The sequence below is a fragment of the Oryzias latipes genome, chromosome 21, assembly GCF_002234675.1.
Source record: "Oryzias latipes chromosome 21, ASM223467v1".
NCBI classification, from domain to species: domain Eukaryota; kingdom Metazoa; phylum Chordata; class Actinopteri; order Beloniformes; family Adrianichthyidae; genus Oryzias; species Oryzias latipes.
The window spans coordinates 30,734,931-30,754,493 of record NC_019879.2 but is presented as its reverse complement, the minus strand read 5'-3'; the positions used below and the strand labels follow the sequence as shown (position 1 = coordinate 30,754,493).

The following is a 19,563-nucleotide window of genomic DNA, read 5'->3' as shown; positions in this document are numbered from 1 at the left end:
CTGACTTCAAACTAAGACTTGAAGCCCATCGAGACGACTGTTGTTGTGAATTTGGGCTATACAAATAAAATTGAATTGAAATAAACCTTATAATGGTTATATTGGTGTTAAAAACAGAGTTCATGATGGAGGTGGGTCGGAATGACCCTGATGATGGAGGTGGGTCAGAATGACCCTGATGATGCGTCAGAGGGAAAAGGCTGAAGAATGCTGCTTGGTGAGTTAAGGCCAGTGTAAGAACAGGATTAAAGCTACAGTAGAAATATAATCTGGCAGACTAGAGGTTCGACCCCGGCGGGGGGGATGAAGATCGGTGTAGGAGGAGCTTACCGGTGGAAGCATAGATGGCGTTGGTCACCAACGGCGACTGGGTGGAGTCTGTGATGGGACTGAGCATTCCTTTAACTGGACTGATGGACCCGAACAGACCAGAGGAGCTGTCAAAGGAGCGATTGGGCGACGCCTCGTGCTGATCCTGAACGAGGACAAAAGACCTTCGTTAGCATGAAGAAAACGCGGGCGTCCAAACACGGGTTCACAGTAGCGAGGCATGAAGGCTTTTATTTCATTTTATTTAATCCGGGCAGCGGCTGCAGGAATGACTGAAGGCTCCACCCTTCAGGAAGACGAGGCAGACTTATTTCCCATGACCCCCCGAGTGGAAAGCATCTTCACCCCTCCCTCCTTTTCAAGTATGCGGGGGCGTCACTCGTCCCTGCGAGCGGGTCGGCAGAGCCGCTGGAAGGACAAGTTACAGAGTGGGCGTGTCTATTGGACGCAGCATCGTTTCTTAGGATTTTAACAGAAAAAAGCCATTTCATCCACATCCATCAGAGCATTGCCATGACGACGGAAAAGCTTCCTGTGTGTGTGTGTGTGTTTTTGACTCTGTGTGTTAGAAAAACCCTTGACTCACAGAGATCTGCACACCCGCCCCAAGGGGAATCTACACGGCCCTAACCTGACCCCCCATGTATGGTCCACACTTCCTGGTAGATTCTAAAGTTAAATACAGGAAACTAGTGCATCATCATCATCATCATCATGTCATTTGTGAAGGCAATAAAAATGATGCATTGAACATCGGTCCTTTGCTGAATCACAGTTCACTTTTCGTGGTCTCACTGTTTCATGGAATTTTTCCAGATTTTGTCTATGGTGGTTTGTTCAGAAAGTAAAAGTAAAGGAGGGAACGCTGTGTGTTGGTTCGCTGGTGCTGTGCATCGGATGACTGCCTACTCTAGAGCACATGTGTCAACCTCGAGAACCGCGGGCCAGATGTGGCCCCCCATGTCATTTTATGTGGCCCACGAGAGCATAAAAGTTTTTAATTTCTCAAAATAAAAATTGGTGTGTATTTATTCATATCTAGGGGGAATTGGACTTGAAATATGGGATTGGACAACTATACATTAGGACTTAAACACTGTCCATATAACCTGACAGAATCAAATTTAAAATGATTTATGCTAAAGTAACAAGCAAACATACAAAGTTTTGTATAAATAAATGAGTTTTAGTTTTAATAAATAAATGAATGAGTAATTTAACATTAAGGAGTAGTTACATTTATTTTTATTTTTTTAGTTACACGTATAAGTTATATCTGGCCCTTTGAAGACAACCGCTATGCTGATGTGGCCCTCAGTGAAAATGAGTTTGACCCCCCTGATCTAGTGGTGACCTAGAACTGACCTCTGCTTTAAAGGAAACGGCTCCACACAAAAGAGCAGAACAGTGATGAGTCCAAAAACCTCTTTGTGCTGTAAAGCTGCCAGACTGGTGAACTTCTCTGCTTTGGATCAATAAAGTTTTTCTATTTTGCTTAAAAAAGTCTGTGAAACTCGTCTGCTGCATTATGAATGACCGCGTCAATAAAACAGGTGTTGTCTGTGTGGTTCCTATAGAGCTGATTGAAATATCTGCTGGTGCATTAGGCTCCATTTGAGCAGGAAATGATATGTAGGTTTTTTTAGCGGCTCGTCTCTGAAAGCCTCTTCTCACTTGAGCCGCACAGCTCTGCCTGCATGTGCAGGAGGTTTATTCAAACAGACCACAGAAGCCTGGAGAAAGCGTCGCCTGAAAAGCAGATGAGATGAAAAGCCTTTTCTCCCACATTAAGAAAAGATCCAGCTGAACACTCTGATACAAACTCAGACAAAGAGGAAACATCTGAAAGGCTGGCGGTGGATGCTCACTGGTGCTGCTGATGAGAGGCGGGAGGAGAACAGGCAAACTGCTCAGAAATAAACCAGGAAAGCTTTAGGAGCGACCCGCCAATGGTTTGAAGTTCTAAAAAGTGTGGTCCGCTTTAAAGTTAGTTCTCCTGAAGGAGGGTCAGTTTAGTTTAGTCTGTTTAGCCATTACCTATTGAATTCTATGACTTCATGTTCTTTCTGATTCATTTTTATTACACAATTACCGGTTTGAAGCCCAGTGAGACGACTCTGGTTGTAAATATTGGGCTGCATACATAACATTGAATTGAGGTTGTCTCAGTTGGTTTCCTGTTTAACAGGCCTTCAGAGGACCTCAGACGGGTGAAGCTCCGTCCTTCACTTCATCAGGAACATCACAGAACCAGCTCAACTCCAGCCCGCTGAGTTAGAGTCCGACATTGGCTGACCTTCAGCAGCGAGTCCTCCAAAGCCTCAGTCACAGAAGCCGTGAGGGGTTTTTGGGTTGTCCGGTCCGTGGAGAGGAGCGGCTGCAGGCGTGTCTGCAGTTTACTTACTCAAGGGACGCCGTGAAAGCGGAACTTACCATTGTTGTGCACGTGGCAAATGTAAGTGAAGTGAGGATAATGGAAGTTCCGTTTGACGTCCGGCGTCCTTAGACCACTCTGGTCATTAGTCAGGTGAGAAATGGCTCCTTACTGACTGCACAAAGGGGTGTGCACGTGATATGCAAGTGCTCGTAGGACGCCTGTAGGGTGTCCACACAAACTACACTCTGAGGGGCACTTGACTTGTTCAGTCTGCAGGATTTTGGGAAGGTAAATGTGTAGGACAGCCTGCGTCTCACCTACTTCCCCCTTACGTGTTGCAGAAGTGCATGGGCGTAGAAAAGGGGCTCACCGAGCGGACCACGACCTTGAATTTCATGAGGTCACCTGTGAGCCGTGTGACCTGTAGACAGCCTGGCTTTAAGGCCAGCTGGGGCTACTGTTTTACGGTTGTCATGGTTACATTTGTCATGTGACAGGTCCCCAGATCAGAGTCAGCGGCGTCAGAAACAGAAGGGCTGAGGGTTGGTCTGACCTGGGGAGTCCTCAGCACCACCAGCTGGATGGTCCCTCTGACGTTCCCCTCCTGGGACATGGACCGCCGCAGCGTCTCCATGGCGGCGTGATTGGAGCGCCCCAGCAGAGACTCTCCGTTAACGGCCACGAGCTGGTCGTTGATCCTCAGACGCCCGTCCTGTGGAAAACAATTCCCTGTTATGGCATCAAAACTCAAGGTTTTGGGCGTTTGGCGAAGGCGGACCCTGACTCCTCATTTCCTGCCTCTCACACAGGTCAGTCCTCAAAGTACAGCCTGTTGATTTATTTATTTTGACCAACAATCAACTGTGATTTCCTCTTTCTTTTATTAGATTAGAGTCAGCCTTTTCATTTCTCTAAAAGAATCTTTCCTTCTTGGGATCAAACGGCTTTTCAGATGCCGTTTTGCTGGTCATCTGCCTGCAGAAACGCCGCATTCACCAAGCTGCTGTGCCATCATGTGACCTTGTAAGCAGCTCCTCCGTGGATGATGGACTTGATGAAGATTCCCAGATCTTCCCTGGTCTCCCTGGACTTGTTCCCCTTGAGGCTGACGCCGAGTCCGGCCGAGCCGCTGTCGTTCAGGGGAATCTCGAACATCAGCTGCTCCTTTCCGTTCTCCAGGACGACTCCCGCCACGCGGGGCACCTCCTCCTTCTGGAAGGAGAGGGAAGGCGGTGAGACGTGCGACGAGGATGGAAGAGCGAAGAAAAGCGCCGCGATAATAAGGAGACAGAGTTCAGCCAAACTAAAAGCTTTTCCATTTGAGGGAAACCATTACAAGGTGCTTTCTGGTGCAAATTTCTCTGAAAAATGGTGGTCAGACTCCTGAAGAAAGCCATTTGGACCGTCTGATTTTATGCACCTATTTTTCCCCTCTCAGCTCTGAAATATCAATAAAGGTTGTGCATTTTGCAGAGGTTATTGAAGAACACGGTAAACACAGAGCCAGAGGGACAAAAGCTGCAGCAGCAGAGGCCGTATAAATCAGGGAGATTGCAAAGCTGACAAAGAAACAGGAACAAAAGTGGATTACAAAGATAAAAATGACCGAAAAAAGAGGGGAAAAAAACACAGTATAGCAACACAATGGCATTAATGACTGGATATGAAGGCAAAGTACCCAGAAAAATGGAGCAGCAAACATCTCTGCAGATCAGACAGACTCTGCTTTGGTTCACTGCTCTATAGCCCAGAAACGTAAAGAAGGATTCTTTGGTTATTTACTCTAAAAGCTTAATGAATAAACCATAAATTCAAATGTATTACTGTGAAAGTTTCTGCCAGGATTTGAGGTGAAGTCTGAACAAACGGCTCCAGAGGGGGAAGAAACCTCAGAGCAGGTTATGGTTAAACAATATTAGACTCTATCATCACATGTAATGACATCACAAGAGGAAAGCGTTCAGATCAGAGAAAAACTCTTACTTTTCTGCTTTGAAAAAGACTTTTAAAGTAAGATGTTGGATTTTGTTTCAACAAATAAAACATATTTCTATTTGATCAAACAGTTTTAAATGTTCTGTTGGCATCAAATGTAAAAACAATTGATGCTAAATTAATAACAATATCATTAATAATAATTGATGCTCTCATCTCGTTTAGATGATTGTAATCCTCGTTTTACTGAAATGCTCGTCAAGTCGTTAGATTGTCCAAAACACAGCGGTTCTTTAGTAAACTGAGACACAGAACTGTATAGCTGACCTTTAACCCTTTCTCTTCAGCCCGATCATTGAGGTCTACAAAGCAAACTCTTAAATCTCCCAGAGACCTGCTGAGAACCAGAGGAGTTCCCGCCGTTTGAACGCTCGCTCCTTTTTTTGCTGCATCACATCAACTCTGTTCCCTGTTTTTAGATCCACGTCAAGACGTTTCTGTTCAGGGAAGATCCTGGATCTCAGTCTAAACCTGATTTGGACTTTGATCCGTCCGTCACCGTTGGATGTTTGGGTCAATGCCAGGGATCTCCAAAGGGCCAGATTTGGTGAGCTGAAAATGAACCATTTAATGAAAAACGGAAAGTGGCCAACCACAGTCAAGAAATCGTACACAAAGTTTTAGAAAGTGCTTGAGGATCACATATTAACCCTATGACCCCCCCCCTTCCATTGAGGTGTTCTCCCTACCATGACAAAGGTGGATAAAGGTGGATTTCATGTAATCCATGGACACCAGTGAAGATCACAAATCATTGAAGAAAAAAGGTTCAGAGCCCTGTCTAGTGGGTCTAGATGACCCAACTCCCAATGTTAAAGTGCCTAGGATAGAACAAGGGTTAATGACGTAATGACAGGAGCCTGAGGGGAGATGAATGCTTGAACGCGGGCCGCATTTGGCCCATGTGCTGCATTTTGGACGTGCCTGGTCTCTGCGGTCTCTTATTTTCTGTGATGTGCTAAATAAATAAAACCACATTAAACCGTGTTAGTTGCTTTGCACCATTTTCCACGGTGTGTCTGATTTTAGGCTGCAGCAGTCCGTGGAAGGCTTCGTTCTGTCGCAGAAACACATTTTCTCGGCGCGGCGGCTGCACGACTGCAGCAGCGGCGTGTTTGAGCATCCGTCAGTGTGGAAGCATGATGTGTGTGTTTGTGTGGATCAGCAGCAGTGGGTTCAGACGCTGCTCCTCTGTGGGGATTTGAGGTTTAACGGTGTTAAGCCGACACAAAGTCCTGCGCTCTGCAGAAAACTGTTTCCCTGCTGGAACCAGTCTCCCCATCAGGCCGACTGTCCAGACCCGATAGGAGGCTCTGCCACCTTGGAAGCTCTTCTGAAGAAGCCTGTAAGCTACTTTCTGTGCATAATTACTCAGAGTTTATTAGTGTCTGAAAATCGGATCAGGCTAATATTGAATCAGCAACTTTCAGTGTTCCAGCGTCTCCTGATGTCCGTCCATCTCTGCCGTTGGTGTGTCCAATTGTTCAGGTTTGAAGCAGAGGACAAACCTGTGAAGACCGGACAGAGGTGTCGTCCAGTCTGGCAGGAGGAAGAAGTGTTCTGTAAAGTTCTTCTTCCTCGCTTCTTTTTAGAAATATTTTAGGGAAAAAGTAAATGTGTAACCTCTTAAACTGAAAGTGACAGCGAAGCCAGACCTGTGTCCTCACACAGAAAGACAACTATTCCATTATTTCAGCCTCATGGCTGTGATGGGGGGGTCAAATAAAAAGCTGTCTGTTTGTCGCTGCTCCGTCTGTGGCTGTAAAACGGTGTTTGATTCTTTGCTACATTAACTCAATCAAATCCATCCGGCTGGAGGGCGGAGCCGCAGACGGACCTGCAGGTCGTTTAACATTTAAATGGCTTCCCGGGATGATGGATCCACAGGACGGCGCTGTCAGAACCGCCGCTTTGGGGGTTTATTAAACCCGGAGAAAGTGACGGAGAGACGCATTAAGTGAAAATGAGAACCTCTGCAGGAGAAGTGAAGTGCAGCTGCAGAGAAAGACGATGGGGTCAAACAGACCCTTCAGTCATGAAGTCTGCAGCTCAGACGGGAGGAAAAATTAAAAACCTGAACGACACGCCTGCGTCTCGCCCACTTCACACCAAACGCCATTCCCGTGGCAAATCCACGCCAGCCGCCTCTTTTTTGCAGCGTGACGAATTCTCTGCTCGAGCTCGACGCCATGGCGGCGCGTGGGAGGAGCTCCCGGTAAATGTTTTTAGCCTGATCGCTACATGGAGCGGTGTCTGTGTTTACAATGCATGATGAGAGATCTGCTTATTATGAAGAGTTTTACAGAAACATGGGCCATCACGTCTCCGTGTTGGGTTTATGACATCATTCAGAGACTCTCCCGGCATCTGTGTCTGTGTGCCGCTTACGGCGTTTCTGTGGCTCCGTCTGAAGGCTCTCCGTCACGCTTTAACCTGAGACGGTGTTGGTTTCCAATCGGACTGAGCGTCAGTCCGCTCTGAGATTCCTCAGTCTGAATAGGCTCTGTGCTCGGAGCTGAACAACTGGACCAAAACGGCCACCGTAGCCGCTGGTCACGTGATGTAAACAGAGTAGGAATGAAGGATCTGGGGGGTATTCCAGAAGGCCCGTTTAAACTACCCTGACTTTAACCCCGAACTCTGGTGTAGAGAGAAAAAGAGAGTGCTATACTTTAGTGAGACGGAGTCTGAGATTCTAATGACGGCGTATGAAGATCAAAAAAGTAACACGGCTGCATCATCAGCAAAAGAGTTTCTGCTTGGAGAAAAAGAACAGAAAGTAAACGAACGAGTTTCTGATCTTATTTCTATTGCGACGCATTTAATTTATTTAACTTAAACCAATGAATAAGTTAATAATGAATTAAAACCATTAAAACACTCCAACAGAACATCCAAAAGATAAAGTAAGTCTGAAAACTGAATAAGATCCATGTTTTTATCCAAGAACGTTAAAGACTGAAACCGTTTCATATTCATATTCATAGTCCCAGCAGAGACACAGTTACACTGACTCCATATTTAGGAGCTCCAATCGTTTAGACAAACGAGCATCTCAGTCATTCATTCATGTTTCTATTAATAATAGTTCCATATTTTTTTAAATCATTAGTTATGTAAACTAGAATTTGATAATCAAACCGTTTTGGATGGAAATTTGACAAATAAAGGGTTTTAAGTGGAACTGGACTTCAGTTGTGAGGCAGAGCTAAGCAGCTTTAATGATCCTGGTTCCCTTTAGGGTCAATATGTATTTAACCAGGCCCTGCAACAGACTGGCAAACAGTCCAGGGTGTCCCCCGCCTTCGCCCACAAGTGACTGGGATAGGCTCCAGCAGCCCCGTGACCCCGAAAGAGACAAAACGGCAGAAAATGAATGAATGTATTAAACCAAATAAGTCTTTATTAGGGTACAGCAGAAGGTCACTCCTCTGTAAAGCAGCCTAAACGGATCGTTTTCAGGTGAGTTGTTAGAGCCCCCCCTTTAACATTCACACATGTGGGGCGTTCAACTGAAGCAGAAGCAACAGCAACGCGACGCGCTGCTGGGGTCACAGCAGAAAAATGTGGTGGAAAGATGAGGAGGAGGTTAAACAGCAGAGCTGGGATCCAAACGGGTCTCCCAGGACCCGGCAGATGGAGGTGGGGGGTCTAGAACAGCCATGCCGGTGGGGTCACAGTGATGAAGGATGGGGTATAATGAGGAAGAAGGGGCTGAGTTTAGACTGAGCTCCATCAACACAGAGCACAGTTTCATTAGAAACACCGCGCTAAAAGGCATTCCTTCAGGGAAGCACGGCGTCGACCCATCCGACCCAGAAGTCAGGGTTAGGAGGTCCTGGAGAAGCTCCAGACTTAAAGAATCCAAACATTCCCGACAGTGGAGGCTGAAACGGAAGCGACAGGAAGACGTTTCTCCACCGTCTGGTCAATCTCCAGACCCTGATGGTTTATGCAGATCAACCACATTTTCCCCCAAATCCTTTAGTTCTCTTGCTTTACAAATGAAATCTGAGGACGTCTCCCAAAAGGTCCTGACCAGGTGTTAGACAGGTGTGGAAATGACTCCTAATAATAAAAATACTTTAACTTTAAACATAAGAACGGCTAAAACAGGCAAACTGTGGGTGTTTGAGGTTTTCAAAGCCCCTCTGAGTTTGTGTTGAGGTCTGGACGGTGACTGATTGGTGGAAAACCCTTCATGCTTTTATTTTTGAGTCATTCTGCTGCAGATCAGCTCTGGTGGTCATCTGAAGGACCCTCCTTTGCTTCAGAAACATTTACTGAATCTCCGGAGTGGAAAACCTTCAGCATCGTCTCCTGAACAGATGACCAACTCTACCAAACGATTTCTCCTTTTTCAATGTCTTCTCCTCAGTGAAGAACCTTGAACCTGGATCAGGATGAAGCTCGTCTGTTGGACTTTAAACATGTAGTTGTAGCGTTAGAGATGAGTTCTGGTACATCGCCTGTCCGTCCTGGGGGAGGATCCCTCCTTCATGTGGACACCCCAGAGGTTTCTTCTTTTTTTCCCTGAATCGTTTTTTTAGGAGTGTTTCCTTACCGCGAAGGGGGGTCAGAGGGCAGAGATGTCCAGTTTAGTTCAGAATCTTTCTATTGAATTCTGTGTTCACGATCCTTTAGATTTGATGTTTTACTCTACATCTATCAAAGCCCATCGAGACGCCTGCTGTCGTGATTTTGGGCTAAACAATTAAAACAAGAATTGAACCTCAAAATATTTAGAAAAAATGTTTTTTTAAACAGACAAATGCAGCAGTAATGTGTCTTGTACTGTACGTGTAATATAAAGTCTATTTGTGATTAAAAGCAAATATAACGGCATCGTTTTTATATACATGCATGGATGTGTATATATGCGTGTGTATGCATTTCTTTATTTTCTTTTTAATTTTTGTATTTTTTTTTAATTGAATCATTATTGTTAGTATTTGAAGTTTGCTATTTCTATGTCTAGATCCATATTTCTTTTGTTTTTGCTGTGATTGGTTGAATCAAACCCAAATCTATGTCTTTCCGTTGGAATCATCTTTAAACGTCAGGAATGAGGACAGAAAGTGAGTCGTCTGAAGGCAGGAGGGAACAGCTCCGTCTGAACCGTGAGTTTTATGTGAACCAGCGAGCACATGCTTGTCCATGTCTGAAGAAAATGACTGACAGGAGAAAGGGCCGTGTGTGGTGGAGGTGTGAGGCTGCCCTGCAGGACGTGAACCTGCTACATGTAGGAGTATGCTGGATATGACAGAAAGCAACACAGTGTGTCAGTGTGTAGAGGCGGTGTAATGTCTTTGTTCTGCAGCCATCACACATTAGCAGACAACACCAGATGGTGGGCTAACAGAAGGAGGGGAGAAGACAGAAAGATCCCTCCATCATTGGACCGTCTCTCCGCTGTTGAAGGAGTGGTACGAGTAAAAACAAAGACATCCTTCTCAAAGAGAATCAGATCTGATGGAAGTTGAGAACAGTTTTTAATGATGTGTTTTTCTGAGGCTGAGCTCTGTTTGTGTGGGTATTTACTGAGAATCCCACCGTTTCAGCCTTAAGCCCTTAAACCTCCCCAACCTAAAAACCAGTTTACTGCGAGGACAAAAAGCAAAACCAAATGTAAGGAACAGGAAATCCTCGACTATCTGGGCTTAAATATGACCACGAATGACGTCGTCTGTGCATCAGAATGACGGCGAATTCGTTCCCGTGGAGAATATCTGACGAAGAGGAAACTGAAATGTTGTTTAGGTTTCATTCAGGAGGGAAACAAATCCTGAAAGTGTCAACGTATTAGACTCTCACGGGACAAAACATTCACTTAGAACCTGCTTGACCTTTTCACACTAAAACTCCTGTTTGGATCGGGTGATGATCGGCTTCGTCTGAAGGCTAAGTCCAAGCTAACCTGAACAAACTCAGTTCTTCGCTCACTTGCAAGTGAATCCTGGTTCAGTTCTGCACCAGCATGAGCCTATCCATGTGGTAGAGTCGGCTCAGAAGCTTTTACTGAGGGCCTCCCAATGCGAACGGAGAACAGGTAGACGTCTGAGCTCTCAGCACAGCTGGAAAAACTAAACCCGGAAAAAGAAAATGGATCACAAAAAGGCCACGAGGTCCGCTTCTCCACCTCAGCGTCGCACGATCCGCTTCCTCAGCTGTTCACACAAAGTGAAAGGAAGTGAACCCAAACGGAACCGTTTTGACTGTTGGTCAATAAAAAAATCTGATTTCATCAGTTATTTGCTTTATGAACGGAACCGTTAGCCTTACATAAGGTCATTTACTTTATTTACAACTAAACTAGCCTCTTGTTTTGTTCTAAATTGCTTTTTCTACATCTAAAGGTGGAATTCTTGATTCTTACTTTGAACTTAGTGGCATAACTTCAATAATGAATTCACATGTTGAACATTGATAAAGTCCCACTCCAATCATTCTGATCTATTTTCAAAGTTATTTTATCATTATTATGGATCTGATGTTTTTAGCCAAAACGGGGAGAAAAAAAACCACATGAGCTTTTCTGGGACCTAGTTTCTGCAGAGCTACAGCAGCTTCATTTCCAAACACATGTCCTCATTTATCAGAAAAATGCCACAGGAACACGTTAAAAACACGGTTTCCATCATATTTCCACATAGATTTAGTTAAACATGGACTATTGATTTGGTCCAGTGTGAATGACAGCAAACTCAGTAACTGTAGGAGTTTTTCCAACGGTCAGCCTGGATGGGACAGGGTCCCTCAAACAGACACAGTCACACAGTTTCAGTCCAAAGTAGAACAGAACCTCCAATCAAACAAACTCTAGGCCTGAGGAACCGCGTTCTAACAGAAACAGGAGTGGCTGAAAAGAAACGGCTCTGCAGCCTCCTCCTTCCCCATGTGGAGGCAGGAGGAGGAGAGAAAAGTCTGCCATCATTCTAAAACACCTTTCTATGTACCTCTCACGTAAGAGGCACCCACAAACGCCACGAGAGCTCAGAAAGTCTGGACGTAAGGTAAACAGACTACGCTTCCTGTCTGCTGAAACAGGACTTCCTGTGCGGCTCTGGGTCGGTCGCGTGCTGGCAGATGCTGAGGAAACGTCAGTCGACAGGAGCAGAGAGGAGAGGCTGAAGGAGGAGGAGACGAAGAAACTGGGACAGATGGGAAACATCAGCCCCTGAGGGGAGGGACCAGTGGAGGATCCTACAAAATAAAAGACCTTTTTTGTATTTTCCAACCATAAAGTTGGACTTTAGTGACAGAAGATCCAAACTTCTGCGGGAAAAGGACAGTTTGAAGAGTCCACTGCAGTGAGACATGAAATAGTGATTCAGTCAGAATTCAAAGTGAAATGTATCAAAGAGTTCATGCAAACGATGGAGCAGAGCGACAGACGGACAGAGAAAAGAGATCAGGTTGGAAAAAAATCCTGTTTATTCAGAATCACAGCAAAGAAGTGGAAAAGGGGATGAAGCTGTTGATGCTGTGATCACAACAGTTTATCTACTTTATTATCAAAACCCCTCTGATGCTGGTCTTAGCTGCAGTTTGGACAGGTGAGCGTCGTTGTCCGTGTCTGCTGAAGGTCATCGGTTCTTACCGTCTCTCTGGGCAGGAACACGTCCTCCTGCCGCAGCACCCCCAGCGATACGGTCTCCCCCTGCCGCGTGCTGCGTAACAGACACACCAGCTCCTCCTGGCCCACGCCTGTGATGTCCACGCCGTTCACCTGCGCACACACACAAGCTGAGGCCTTCGCCGCTCCACACCGTGACCCCGCGGCTCTCAAACGGTCAGCAGATCACCTCCAGGATCCGGTCTCCGGACTGAAGGCGTCCATCTTTGACCGCAGCTCCTCGGGGCAGAATGTTCTTGACGAGGATGGGACCTGGACCGTGGACTGAAGAATCTCTGGTTACGACGGTGAATCCGAGCCCCTCAGAGCCTGAACGCACAAACACACCAACGACACGTTAAAGACCAACCATCTGTATGACCCTCCAGGCACTGAAGCAATGGAGCTTGACAAGACGAAGCAGAAAAAGCCTCATTTGACCCCAACCATGAACGGCGGGTCAGAGACAAGCTGACAGCATTTCTGATGAAGGAGAAACTTTTCTCCTCCGTGGTTGAAGGTTCCAGCTGTGGGCAGGATCTCCTGCAGAGGTCAGTGTTCCAGCAGACCCAAAGAAGACTCTGTGGTTGAGTTAGTGTGAGGAAGAAGAGGAGCAACCTCTTTCCTCTGTGCTGTGAGTTCTAGCAGCCACTTTCAAAAGGGCTTCAGGTGCGACAAAGGGGGGGCTCAGGTGAGAGGGGGGGGCTTAGGTGAGACAGCGGGGGGCGACTGAAACTGAGAAACTGCAGAGAACATTCTGGAAAAGGAGGTGAAGAAAAGCCCAAGCGTGTGAGCAGACATGCAGGAGTTTGATGGTTAAAACGCGAGAACATGGGAACAAAAAGGCCTCACACTGCCAGCGGGGTGGCGGGTGGGGGGCCCGGTTGTTTTTTATAGACATCATTAAGTCTGGTGTCCTTAGCAGAGCCAAGTCAGCATTTCGGTCCGGCATGAATTCATATCAGCAGAAATGAACGGATCAATAAAGACCTAATAGACCCTGAAAAAGGAAGAGGGGAAATGGAAGGAGGAAGGAGGAGAAGAGGAGGAGTCCGCCCCGAGGAGCAAGGAAGGAAGGAAGCTTCACGGAAATAAGAAGGAACATGAGCGGAGTGATGAAGAACCCGTCTGTGCTTCATCCTCCAAAAAACATTATCCAGAACGAGATCACAAAATGACAGAAGGAAATACCCCCCCCAATAGGAAGCCAGGTCTGGAACATTCATTAAAAAAACGTGTGATCTGAGCATGCTCAGTACGATCCGGATCACCTTTTGTTAAGTCGATCCTCAGTTTCCGTCCTCCTCTCTTATTGGTCACCATGCTGGTGAAGGCGGGGCTCTTCCTAAGAAGGGGGCTCTCGCTTCTTCCTTTCAGGGTCTAGATGGAAAACATGAAACTTTCAGGACAATTCGACACAAATACAGGCAGGAAATGCTTTTATTTTGGTGAAAAAAATCCATCCATGTTAGACGGTTCTTTGCAGTTCTGGTGACGCTACATGCCAGAAAGAGGCACATATGACCACGTCCTCTCTGGTTACAACCATCATGGCATCATATGTGGAACCAAACTTAATTTGGAACAAAAGTTTGGATTCTAAACTGCAAAGTGAAAGAGTTGCAGGTAGCCGGGATGTTTTTACCTCAAATGGGAACCACGTCCTGAAAAATGCTGTAAAATTCTGCTGTTTCTAGGATCCATGCAGGGATAATAACAGTGCATCAGTTCAAAAATAAAAAAGCTCAGGAAATTATGCGGCTCTGAGAAATGTTTATGAAACAGTGCATAAAACCCAGTTATTGATGGACAAACTTATTTTTAACAATAAGATACTGAGCGGTTGCTAAGTAACTGCTCCCTCTGTGCCAGCTGTTTTTCAAATGTCACGTAACCATGGCGATGCTGGAGGCAGACTAACATGTGCTGCGGGTTGATCAGACTCTGCACTTTGAGGAAATGTTTGGAAAGAAAGTTAAAGCAGCTGAAATCAACAGAAGGAAAAGAAGAAGTTGATTCTGTATCAACAGATTGATTTAGTTCATTAGAACAGAATGGACTTTCATGAAAAACTCAGTTTTTGGTCCTCGTTCAAGTGATTCGCATAAGGAAGAACAGGTTTGATCCCTTTAGGACAAAAGAAGAAGAAATGAACGAAAGGCCCGGAGCCCAAACGGCAGCACAGCAGGTACATTATGGTCCGTCGTCCATTTGGTCTCACAAGCAGGGCTGTGAGAAGACGAACAATGGTCCATTTCATTGGAGCAGAACTCCTGTGAAGTCCTCAGAGCCCGCCCACCCTCACCCCGCACCCCGGCGGTGCCGCCAGAGTGGAAGCCATGAACGGTTTTGAGTGGACCGAAGAGGAGGAGAATCTGCTGGAGGAATGAAGAGTCCTCACTGCTGGACCTGAACCTCCACCGAGTCCCTCCTCTCCCTCCCTCTGCACCGCAGCCTTCAACCAATCACACCGCTGAGGCCCCTCCTCGTGACTAAGATGAGGAAGGTAGACTAAACACAGAAATACGACAGGATGGTTTTAAACGGCAGCAGTACAGCAGACAGCAGACGAGCCTGAAGACGGCTCCAGCATGAAACCTCAACAAGATCATGTTTTTACACGACAAAACAAACTTCCTGGATTTATGCACCAACGCCTTAAACGTCTGCTTGAGTCATTTGATCGTAAAAACATCTAATTTGAAATGTTTTTAATGAAACATGAGTTTTTTTGATTTACTTTACATACTACTTTTACGCAGAAGTTTTATTTGTGAATGATGAGTATTCCTGTTTTCAGATGTTGTTTGTTTTTGTGGGCAAAAGGCAGAAACGCTGCTGAGGCCGACTCTAGGATGACTTCATGAAATGGGCGACACCCACAAGGAGAGAAAGGCGGAGCCTCTGAGATCGAGTCGTCTTACTTCCAAAGATCCTTCTTTAGTGTGCAAAAGCTAGCATATGATCATGTATATGGATAAAGTTTACTCTGAAAGGCTTAAGAAAGGCAGGACACAGGCTCTTTAACAACACAGCAGAACCGTAATAATACACAGACATTTATTTGACAATTCAGATCACACGGCCTGATGTCACAAAGCTAGAAAATCCAGATCTCAACATCAATCAGCTGATTCTGCTGGAGAGAAGCGGCTTTGCGTCGTTATGCAACACTTTACTTTAGCAAAGGGTATCATGTCGGTGCACAGCCGCTCTGAAAAGCTTTCCTCCACATCACAATCAGCGGATTCACACTGATCACGTAAACGGTCATGGAGTTATAGTATGTCAAAGAGCGTGTGGGTACTGGGCGTCGCCGGTGACATCTCCAGTATCAAAAGGGGAAAAACTACAATCATCAAATATTCTAATTTCAATAACTTTGTCACATTTTGTGGAAGTTTCTTTTAGTAGCACAAGGCGTTAAACTCCAGGCCTGGAGGGCCGGCCTCCCACTGCTTTTCCAGAAATCCTGCCTTAGCTGCTGCTGATTACCTGGATCAGGTGTGTTTGGTCAATAAGAAGCTTTGATGGCAGGTTGGTGGGAAAACATGTTGGACCGGCCGTCGAGGGCTGGATTCTGACCCGCTGGTCTAAAAGGTTTAGACCATGATGAGGCGGCCAACACTTTTAGAGAAGCAGAAGAACTTACAGCCACTGGCTCAGGAGGGCTGGCGTCTTCGGTTTGTCGTGGGCTCAGATTCTCAGGGGGCTTGAATACCGGCTTGGCCTTTATGGGTGGTGGGGGGTCTTTGGCCTTGGCAGAGAAGGAACCGCTGTGGGTGGCACCAGAACTGGTCCCAGACAGCTGGCCAATCAGACTCCTTTCATATCTGTCTTTGTTGGAGGGGGGCACGACTTCCAGAAAGATGACTGGGGAGCGCATCGCCTGACGGAAGATGTCCTGAGCTCTGGAGGAAGGGATGGAAACAAGACCCCAAAGTCAGAGAAGGACAGGCAGGAAGATTTTTGTTCCATAAAACTAATCATCCCATCGTTCACAATGACATGCAGAGTGCAGCTATAAATCTCTGACGAGAAGAGATCATTAAAAGAGGCCACATAACAGCATTAGGACAAAGATGGAAAAAGATACACACTTTAAATGAGATTAAACTTTCATCTCAATGAAACAGCATCAGCTAGAGTAGAATAGAACAATATTTGCATTTGATAACGTTAGTTTTCTTTACATCTTCCCCGAGCTGAGGGCAACAAAAGTTAAAAAACGCTGAGCAGCAACAGGGTACAGAAGGTTATTATCATCCTATGACCTCATAGACGATCATTGTGCAGAAAATGTGATTATTTCAGATCCCGGTGGAGAAACCACTGTGCCAGGAGTGATCACTGAACACCATCACTCACCACGAATAACTCACACACTGAACCCACTTGATTAAGCTTTTATTTGATTACACTCCTATTGTTCCTTCCATAGATCATGGTTAGACGAAGTATCCATAACACTGAACTGTAGCGGAAATAAATATGCAGAAAATCAAAGGACCAAATAGAAAACAGATTTACTGTGTGTGTACTTTACTTTTAATACAAATATGACATCAATATCATGTTTGATTAAACTTATTATAGGGAATTTGTATGTACTTAACTTTGTTAATCTGCTAAACGTCACAAGCCTGTGGTACCTGAAAAAGGCCCCGCCCCCATCTGAGGATCAACTGATGATCGAGTACAGATCAATAAGGATTATTGTGTAGATTAAGAGAGGATCAAGCGCAAAGAGTACTCATCAAGAAAGGATCAAGACCATGTCAAAACTAGATCGATCGAGTGCAGATCAAGGGCAGATCAAGTCTGGATCAAGTGTGATCAAGTCTGGATCAAGTGTGATCGAGTGTGATCAAGTGCAGCTAAGTGTGAGTTGATTAAAACTGGATCTGGGTTGCAGTGACTGTAAACAAAAACAGTTTTTCTGGAAATGAATTAAATCAACTTAGGTGTGATTTATTAAAGCAAAAAAAGGATCTAGATGAAAATAATTCTACTTCCTGTTGTCATGTGTGTCAAAACCTGCCATAGATTGACTGGATCCAAACTGCAGTTCTGTCACACCATTGATCCGTTCTTTAAACGGTCATAGAGGCTTACTTGCTTGTCCTCTAAAGTTACTTTCATGGATGAATTAAAACAGTATTAAAACAACTAAAAAGAGTTCGGTCGACTTAAAACTGCTTATGGTTCTAAATGAGACGATAAAACAAAGCCGATCAGAAGAGGAAACTGGTTTTATCAAACAGAGAACTCCACGCAGTCCTAAAATCTAATGATGGCGTCTCCTTGGACTTAAGTGGAAGGACACTTACTGGCTGAAGGTTTTGTCCATGAGGTCAGTGTTGTTGATTCTGACGATGCACTCGTCCTCTTGGAGTAGGCCTTCTTTTCTAGAGCGACTTTTCTCCTCCACGCCGCGGATATAAAGGCCGAGGAACCTGACAGGACAGTCGGCGACAGAGAGACATTGAGTTTGTCAGCAGAACTCACATAGAGGTACGTTTTCAGGTCAAATCCTTTCCAGTCTTTTGATTTCTTCCTGTAGTATTTCTTTATTTATATTCACCAACAGGCCGATAACCATTAATAGATGAATTCACATCCTAAACTCAGTTTTCATTTAAAATATACAATATAAATATAATAAAACAGTCAACATAAAATTCATGATTTCAAAATGTTCACATGCTTTTACTGACTTTAAAAGACAGGATTTTATCTGAAGATGTTGGTGTTGTGCATGTTCAGGACCAGATCACACAGGGAGATGGTTGTGTGGAGGACGAGCATCGGATCTAAAGCTAAAAACGTCTCTGTTTCTGAATATACAGACCATTGGTAGTCCAAATCCAGCACAAGGAGGTGAAGGAAAGAGAGACTGGACTCAGCAGGAGGGGGTGAAAGGAAGTATCAGCAGCGGAGCGTCGGGTCAGCAGGGTCATGAGAAGACTCAGAACACAGGAACCCCCCCCCCCATGACCTTCACGTCTCTTCTCCGCCGGCCTCTCGCAGGCTCTCGGCGCATTTGTTCAGAAACTCACCGTCCGCTGAGTGAGGAGCAGTAAGGAACCACGTGGATCCCCAGAGGACTGTCGTCTCCCAGGACCTCCACCGATCTGGTCAGGCTGCACACACACACACATTTCAGACACACAAAGCATTGGAGGGTTTTTGCAGGGTAAACACAGGAACGCCAATGCTCTGCTCAGCAGCAGTTCACACAGCAGTGGATGTGGAAGTGCTGCTTTGTGCCGCTCCTCTCTATGGGTTGGCTTCTTCCAGTCCATGTCTGAATGCGTCTCTGTGGTTTGGATTACTGGAGTGTATCTGCTTCCCATTCTGTCAGAGTTTGAATGTGAGCACGCTGAAGTCTTTGTTTGTTTGATTAGTTTATCTATCAGAGCGCAGCCATTAATCCTCCGGCGACCTTCCCTCTGTTCGCTCAGACGCCGTTTCCTGCTACGTTTGTCTGAATGTGGCTTCGCTCTTTGGTTCGAGTCTGTCTGGTTAACCGCTGCCTCGTTTGGCTGCCTCTTTGTCTCAGGAAAACTCCACGTTATCGTTATTCTTGCAGTTTTCTTTTCGTGGTGGAATTACAGCAGAAGCCTTTTGTTTGATCCGTTGGTCACTTCTATAGATTAACATTAAGTAACCATTAGTTAGTTGACCTTATTGGAAGAACCTGAAGTGAATTCTGGAAATATCTGGAAACAATTGGATTCAAAGAATTGTAAACAACTTATGTTGGTTTAATGTTTCAAGGGGGTTTTGTGAATTGGGACATAAGGTTGAAGTAAATCTCAAATTGAAAGGTTTAAATCCACCACATAAACAGTATAAGAGGACTGCAGGTTTTCTGAGCAGCTGCCCCATAAAAGCAGCATGCAGCGTTTGCAGAAAACTGTGCAACAGTACATAATTATGACCTATTATAATATTGTTAATAGTTCTGGGTATTTGCATTTTGCCAAAAGAAAGAGGAAAACTGAGCAGAGAAAAGGAAATTTTGAAGGAAAATGAGGGAGGGAGGATGTGCTGAATTAATTAGACAAGACTAATGAAAAGAATGAATATGAAAAGGAAAATACCCCCCCCCCCCCCCCCCCCACACCGCTGTTCCTCTGATCTCTTACACTCAATCTACAACACAAACAAACAGAACCCAGGCCCAGCTCTATTTGCATTCACGGCTTTTATCAAAAGGGGAGCGTAAACTGAAGTGGGATTG

At 45.3% G+C, this 19,563-nt stretch overlaps 1 protein-coding gene across 1 annotated transcript in view; it reads right to left on the bottom strand.

Annotated features, from left to right (window-relative positions):
• The window catches only part of LOC101160056 (partitioning defective 3 homolog B), a gene marked incomplete in the record, with an annotated part of 92,878 nt that overhangs the window by 17,819 nt on the left and 55,496 nt on the right, over positions 1–19,563 (bottom strand). The window contains 9 exon segments of the mRNA XM_023950478.1: positions 331–475; positions 3,261–3,419; positions 3,728–3,919; positions 12,303–12,431; positions 12,508–12,647; positions 13,589–13,697; positions 15,970–16,228; positions 17,648–17,773; positions 18,377–18,460. Coding sequence (XP_023806246.1) covers positions 331–475; positions 3,261–3,419; positions 3,728–3,919; positions 12,303–12,431; positions 12,508–12,647; positions 13,589–13,697; positions 15,970–16,228; positions 17,648–17,773; positions 18,377–18,460 — 1,343 coding nt within the window.